Here is a 7,857-nt window from a genome sequence, read left to right as displayed (position 1 = left end):
GGCAGCGCAGAGCAGCCGAGATGAGAAACGGCTTATTTTTTTTCTCTCACTACAAATAACATCTCTGAGAGGGAGAGACAGAGAGAGAGAGAGAGAGAGAGAGAGTGAAAGAGAAACCGAGAGAGAGGGGAAGAGACAGAGGTGAATAGACGCTGTTCTCATCTGGAGCGAAGCGGAGAGCACATCAGAGCACCGTGGGATAATTAACCCTTTCAGGAAGCAGCAGCAGCCCTGGGCCCTCCCAGCGCCGGGACGGGGAGAGCCAGAGAGCCCGGGAGCCAGAGCAAAGCCAGGTGAGCCTCCGCACCGATTTTGCCGATTTTTTTGTTGTATTTTATTATGTTTCATTTTACAATCTGTTTAATATGCTTTCAGCAGTGGTGCAGTGGTTCTGGTGTGTGTGTGTGTGTGTGTGTGTGTTGGTGAATACTGCTATACCCGGGTTGCAGAGCCGAGCAGGAAGACACAGGCAGGGTGTCCAGTCTCCTGTGTTCCCTGTCCAAAGCTCTGCTTGGGCAACTGCAGGTCATCTCTGTCAGGGAGCTGAAGCCAAGGGTGCTTTGTATGGCTTTTATCCTCCATTTTGTGCCTTTAAAAGACTGATTATCTTAGCATGAGATCCTCGTCAGGCTGTTTCCCGACAGATCGCAGTGAATCAGTTTCCACTGCGCGGCCTGCCCACAGCACACTGCTCCCACCCTCGCCTGGAGACGCTCACCTCACTGCCGCTGCCTCTCTGTCCTGATTGAAGGACGTCACAGAAAAGGTTGCGAATGAAAGGCGGTCATTCTGCCCACCCCCCACTCCCCACTCCACTCAGGGCTGCTGTCAGTTCTTGAATGGAGCCTGAATCAGCCCGCCTGTGCCAGTGCCGAGCTGCCGAGCGTGGGCTCATGCTTTCCTCCTCTCTCTCTCTCGTTGTTCTGAAATGCCTTGAAGAGTGTTAGTGTTTGTGTATGAGGCTGTCAGAAGCACACAGTGAAAGGCTTTTTGGAGAAGGGGGGATGTGTTGTGAAGGTACATTCCCACGATCCGGCACACTGCAGCTCCCATCCGCACACGTGTGTCACTATCCCCTGTAAGGTTACATGGGCCGCTTCACTGTGAGGCAACGGGAGCGAGGGGGGGTTGTCTGAGTGTGGCCTCCCGACAACACTGCACAGAGATGTCAGCTACCTGCGCACCCAGACACTGACACACACTCACACTCACACTACCATACAAACAAACACACAAACACACACACGCACACACACACACACACGCACACACACACACACACACACACACACACACACACACACACACTGTTGTGGTTGGGTTAGGCACTGGGAGATTTGGTTGTTGACAAGGCGAGCGCTGTTTACTTCCTGTCAATTAAAACCTGAGAACTCTGAAGCTGCCAGCCGGAGGAGGTGGACCCCTCACCCCACAGCAGCCAGACGCACACAGACACAGTGACAGCGATGGCCCTGATCTCCATCCCTGCCTTCTTCCCCCAGCTCTCAGTCCCAGTCCCAGCCAGAGCTCTAGCCCCTCAGTTACACTTCTCGCCATGCAGACAATGCACAGTGCAGTCCCAGGAGACCACAGCACACAGACACAGCCTGCAGCAGCTGCCCCACGGCAGCAGGTGTGACTCTGACTACAGCCAGGGTCCTGGACAGCTGGCATGGGGGACAGCCACAGGAAAGGAGAAATGCCATTGCCATCACTGCGGTACATTTAGCAAAGAACCACAAGACGGAAGCAAAGCGAAGAGCCTCCACTCAGGCCTGTGTTCCCTGCCCTCCAGCTGCAGCTCTGCAGGACCCAGTCTGCACAGGAGGGTCACACGTCTGTCCCTGAGAGACTGGATTACACAGTGAGCCCAGCTGCTCTGATCAGCTGCAGATCGATAAGCACATTCCAATCAGCCTGGCAGTCACAGAATGAAAATGCAGATGGAGAGAATGACTGGATATCTATATATAAAGAAAATGGCTACAGAAATACATTTTTTTCTTATATAAAAACATTCCTCAAGGCATTTGCTATCTATATTCTCCACTCCAGATCCTGGTGGCCTGAAAGCAGTGCAGGTTTTTGTCTCAACCGGAAGTTTTCATTTTTAATCTGGATTGGTTGCCTCAGTCAATGTTATTTTTTATTTATATATTTGCAACAGTTTTTAGAACCTCATAGTGAAATGAAGAAAACCTGGAGCAGGCTTCTCTCAGCGGAATCTAGAGACTGGAATCTGCTGGAGCCCAGCTCTCTGGTGGCCCTTCATTGCAGTGGGGAAGCAGCCTGACCGCAGGGGGCCCGGCCTGGACAAAGCGCTCACAGCCTCACAGTTTCGCCAATGCCCCCGAGTGAGCAGAAACAAAGCAGATTCACACCACACTGAGAACCATCATTTGAACTAACAGAAGATGTACCGGTGGAGTCAGCATCCAGCCGTGTGGCATATAAAGGTGTGATCACACTTCCCAGCTGGGGTGATGCGCTGCTGTTTTAATCAGCCTGCAGAAAGGACTCTCTCCAGGCAGTGAGTGCTGTGTGCTGACTGTGAGAGGCTGCGGCGTCTGGCTGTGCTGCGCTGAGCCGGGCTGCAGGGCTGTGGAGCGTGCAGGGTTAACCAGGCCTGTCCCACTCTGTGTGGGGGCTGGGGGAGGCACAGTCCTCGCTGGCTGGAGATTTTCGCTGGTGATGAAAAACGTGATCCAGTCTGCAGCAGCACTGCAGCGCGGACTGCAGAGAGAGAGAGAGAGAGAGAGAGAACAGCACCAGGAGCATCCACAGACAGATCAGGCACAGCACAGACGAGAAGGAGGAGGTCAAGGATAAATATCAACAACACACGCAGACAGACAGATAGACCAACAGACAGGGAAGAGGCTCATGTTACTGAACAGGAGAGATGGATGGCACTAGAAGCAAGCAGTAACAAAAAACATGAACACAACCAAAGGCAAAAGGATGGTCTGTACCGCATGACAGCAAGACAGGAGAGAGAGAGAGAACGGGGGAGAGAGGGAGAGAGGGAGAGAGAGGGAGATTATACAATCGCCTGAGACGCTGACAGGATACAGAGGAGGAAGGCTGTAATACTGAGGGGAGACCTGAGGAAGCCACAGCAAAGAACAGACAGGTACACATCAGCACAGCCAGTGGATACAGACAAGAGGAAACAAAAGGGAGACCCAGCGAGGGATCAGCAGCTGGGAGGAGGGACAGATACAGGCGAGGGAGGGACTCTCTGAGCAAAGAGGTACACTGGTAGAGAGAGGTATAGACAAGTTCTTCAGATCTGCTCCCATCTCTGTCTGCGGAGCCGTGCAGGGTCCTCTCTACCTGCCCTGGGCACCGTCATTGTTTCTCTGTGCCGCCGACAGTCTGGGCATCGGGACAAGACGTGGAGCAGGCAAGCGTCTGTGTGTGCCCGTTGTCAAGATTGGCACTGCCCCCTGCCTCCCTGTGGCTGGCACTGAAGCACTGAACGCCGCAGGACATCGCCATCACCTGCGCAGCCTTGCCCACCCCACGACTGAGGTCAGCACCTGGCTCTGTGTGGCACAGACTGAGGGACTGGGGGGGATGGGGATGGCAAGTGGGTGAGGGTGGGGGAGGGGACAGATCTGACATAAAGACCCAGGAAGGATCCAGGCCATGTGAGGAGGGTGGTGGGGGGTTGTGGATGGGCTCTCAGACACAGCATCTCTATCAGCCGTGCTGGCTGGGCCGTGCAGGTGGATTGCAACAGGAATGCAGGCATGCCCCACAACAGCAGGCTGCGGTGCTGTGATTTACACCACCGATCACCGGTCCAGCTCCACCACAGAACTGGGGCTTGCAGCACGCACGTTACTGATCACTAATTGAATTACATAATTGAGGAGTTGGCTGCAGCAAAGACCTGGAGCAGATTGGAGGGGCTGATATGGGGCTGGACTGAAGCTCTGCCAAACCTGCAGCACAGTGCACTCACGTGCACACAGGCCTGCTGGGCGGAGGCTGTACCTGCTTATCTTCTGACTCTGGATAAGAGCAGTATCCATAGTGATATGTTATGGGTATTAAATGATGACGGTAGGCAGTCAGTCAGAAGCTGGTAGGGTATGGAGTAACACCCTGTCTGAGTGAGAGAGAGAGTGTATGTGTGTCTGTGTCTGTGTGAGAGAAAGAGAGAGAGTGTGAGTGTGTGTATGTCTGTGTGTACGTTAGAGAGTGTGTGTGTGTGTGTGTGAGAGAGAGTGTTAGTGTTTGTGTATGAGAGAGATTGCATGGGAGTGTGTGGGGTGTGAGTGTTTGTGTGTGTGTGTGGAGCCATTTTTAATGAGAACAAAAAAACAGTCCTGTGCAAAGACAGCAAGGAGGCTGGGTAATTGGCTGTGCCGGCGCGACTGAGGAGATTTGTGCTGACAGCAGCATCTGTCCACTTCCCCCTCCTGCGTGACTGCAGTGGTCCAGGCCAGCTGTTGTTTCTGGTGTCCCCCAGGTTGGGTGGAATGGTCCATCCCGTGTTGCTGTTATTGCTGCAGGTGCCAGCTGGCTGTGCTTTATGGGGAGAGGGGGGTGGTGGCAGGGCATCAATCATACATTGGCTGTCTGGAGAGACGGCCGCTCTGATATAACGTATCAGTGCATTTTTCCCCTTCAAGTGATAAGTGTGTGTGAGACTTTCCATACAGGTCAAACACAGCAAATGGGTGACACTGTCAGGTCATATCAGACACACATCGCCAGTGCACTCCTAATAACAGATTAAGGCCAAAACAAAAAGAGAATTCTGTCCATCTTCATCTGTATTATTTATTAATTTCTATCTTGAAAATCATTATTATGCTGATTAAACATTTTGAAATAAAATCGCTAGGTAATGGTTAAATATATTTGTGATGTTCTGTCTTGCAGGGAAGGTGTGTGCTGAAGGTGTCCAGCACTGTCTCCACAGCTGGAGTCCAGCGAGATACTCCCAGTGCAGGCAGACCTCCACGCCAGGGGGGGCGTTGCAGGGCTCCCTATGGCTCAAGTGGAGAGTGATGGTGAGGACACTGGCAACCATGTGACCGCCCACTCAGAGCAGAGGATCTGAGCCGTCATGGACTTTACACACACTGTCCGCTAAGGGGACGGACACGGACACTCTACACAGCACATGCTAGGCTAAGCTCCCCGGGACCAGCAGCTGCCTGAGCCCCCCCACTACACCACCTTTATCCCCAAACACTGTGCCAGTTCCCAAAAAAGCAGCCCATTTTCTGGCCACTTTATCTTATCAGCACACAGCCTGAGGGAGGCAGGCGAGCCCAGGCCATTTTCTGGGGCGGCACGGAGAACCTGCACGCTAAGTGGTGGAATATCTGGCCTCCACTCCAAGGGCACAGCCACTGGAGGGACAGAGACACTGGACTGCACTTTAAACCCATATCTGCTGTGGCACAGCTCACAGGAAAGAGACATCCAGGAGCTCTAAGCACGGTCGACATTGAGTGCAGAAACAGGGCTGAAAGCACGGCTCTGAACGCGGTTTAAAGGCTCCTGATAGAGCCATTACTCCCAGACTGCCCCTCCAAGGGGATTGATACGTGTCTGGGAAGGGAGCTGCAGTGAGGGTCTGGGGAAGAACAACTAAAGAACTTTCCTGCAAAGGTCAATATTACTGTCCCACCCAGTAGGAGCTGTGTGTGAGTGTGTGTGCGTGTGTGTGTGTTGTTGTGTGTAATTTATTTATTGTTGTTAAATATCCACAGCATATCATTCTGTTTGACACTGCATTACTCTGGAACAATCCGCCTTGTCGTATTGTGCTGTTAGAAAATCAACAACTACAAAAGAAAGTGTGTTGCCTACACTTCACACACTGTATCCATCCAAATCAGCATCTGACCTGATACGGATCAATCAGCAGGACCTGTGTGAGCTGCAGGGCAGGCAGAGTTGAGCCCTGACCAGAACAGTGAGGGACTAGACTACCTCTGCTCCTTGTAATAAGCAGCGCCTCCCTGCTGCCTGTGGCAGGAGCTCTGTGCCAGGTGCCCCACCAAGCCAACGCCCTCAGGCTAGAGGAGACACCTCGTTGCCATACTCCTGGTCTGAGCCCCATCCCTCTGAGTGAGTCCCCACAGCCTGTCTGCCCAGGGACCGCCACTGCTCTTTGGGGGAGGGGGGGCGGTGACCATGGACAGTGCCCTCAGACCTCGCATCCCGTCGAATGGCTGAGGCTGGCCCTGGGGACCCCCGCACTGCCTGCACTTTAGTGCCCCCAACAGCCCAAGGTAGAAAGTGAGAGCGCCGTGCAGCCGACCACCTGTGACCCTGCGTGACGTCCGGCTAGCGCATGTCCTGCCTGCGCCGCCAGACCGTGTCTATCCCCATGGACACCGTGAAGATCATCCAATCAGAGAAGTTCCCCCATGAGTGTGCCGCCCCCCCGCCACGCTATGCGCCACCCCCGCGCGTGGCCTGGGGGGGGGAAGGGGAAGTGATTGTGAACCAGGCTTGTGGAGACCTGGGCCTGGACGGCATCAATGCCACCCCCATGGTGTCGCCGCCACCGCCACCCCCGTCCCGCCGGGAGAGGGGCTACCTGGCCCAGCGCAAGGCCAGTGCAGCTGAACTGTGCTACCACAACCAGTACCACTGCAAGATGGACGATGTCATCGTCAACCAGTACGTGCTGCGGTCCGCCGTGTCCGCGCCATGCGAGCCCCTAGAGTGCCCCACCTGCGGCCACACCTACAACTTCACGGGCAAGCGGCCGCGCATCCTGTCCTGCCTGCATTCGGTGTGCGAGGAATGTCTGCAGATCCTGTACGAGTCCTGCCCCAAGTACAAGTTCATCTCCTGCCCCACCTGCCGCCGCGAGACTGTGCTGTTCACTGATTATGGTCTAGCTGCGCTGGCCGTCAACACCAGCATCCTGAGCCGCCTGCCGGCTGAGGGGGGGCTGGGCCCGGCCAACCCTGTGCAGTGGGGGGGCGACTCGGACCGCAGCTGCTACCAGACTGTGCGGCAGTACTGTCAGTCTGCCTGCACCTGCCAGCTGGGCAACCCACTGTCTTCCTGCGCCATCATGTAGCCCCGCCCGTCTTTTTTCCCCATGCCCAGACTGGCCCCCAGAGACACAGATATATCTATATATTTATTAGCACTGGATTATCAAATACAGAGAATGACTGGGACTGAAGGGAGAGAAAGATGAGAGACGGGGATAAAACTATGAAAAAAGGGAATTATCCAATAAATGTATTTTATGTATTAACTGCATCTTTCCTTCTTTCTGTGGGTGTCTACTGGGCGTGTGCTGAACATCGGTTGGAGTCTGTCTGCTCATCAGCTGTGTGGGTTTATCTCTGTTCAGGCATGCTGGGGCTCTGCTGGCTCAATGGGTGACCCAGAGGAGCAGGGCTAGAGCAGGGCACACAGAGCTGCTATCAGTCAATACCAGAGGACTGGTGCCAGTCAGTCAATCAGTTTAAATTCAGTGTGGCTCTCTATATAAGCCCTGTTCAGCGCTGGTGACAGAGATGCTCCACTCAGTGAAAGTATCGATCTGGAGACGAGCTCACAAAGTGTGTGAAAGAGAGAGTGTATGTGTGTGTAAGAGTCAGTAAATATGAGAGTGAGTTTGTGAGTATGTGTGATTGGGAGTATGTGTGTGAAAGAAAATGAGTGCATGTAAAAGTGAGAATGAGTGTGAGTTGTGTGTATGTGTGTAAGGGTGTAAGGGTGTGAGGGTGTGAGTTGTGTGTGTGCACGGGTAAGAATGACTGTGTATGTGTGTGAGGGAGTGTGTGTGATGAAGGTGAGGTAGTGAGAATATGCATTGAGAACTTAACCTGACACTAACTAGTGCTGGATAGTCTGTGTTAG

General features: G+C 53.7%; 1 protein-coding gene across 2 annotated transcripts; it reads left to right on the top strand.

Moving 5' to 3' along the window:
* On the top strand, positions 1-7,219 carry rnf208 (ring finger protein 208). Of its 2 annotated transcripts, none has more exons than XM_066713336.1 (2): positions 1-293; positions 4,897-7,219. In XM_066713336.1, exon 2 carries the CDS (start codon positions 6,323-6,325, stop codon positions 7,061-7,063), a length of 741 nt encoding a protein of 246 aa, XP_066569433.1. In that variant the 5' UTR covers positions 1-293; positions 4,897-6,322; the 3' UTR covers positions 7,064-7,219. The 2 variants fall into 2 exon arrangements, with proteins under 2 accessions (XP_066569433.1, XP_066569434.1); XM_066713337.1 differs by lacking the exon at positions 1-293 and adding an exon at positions 2,651-3,534.
* Positions 7,220-7,857: the final 638 nt, after the last annotated feature.

This window comes from Amia ocellicauda, chromosome 9, assembly GCF_036373705.1.
Source record: "Amia ocellicauda isolate fAmiCal2 chromosome 9, fAmiCal2.hap1, whole genome shotgun sequence".
NCBI lineage: Eukaryota > Metazoa > Chordata > Actinopteri > Amiiformes > Amiidae > Amia > Amia ocellicauda.
Note: the sequence above shows the minus strand (reverse complement) of the source record. Positions and strands in the feature narration are given on the sequence as shown.

What these genes read in the sequence shown, in the direction of transcription:
- rnf208 (XM_066713336.1), top strand. Translation starts at nt 6,323, where the DNA reads ATGTCCTGCCTGCGCCGCCAGACCGTGTCTATCCCCATGGACACCGTG.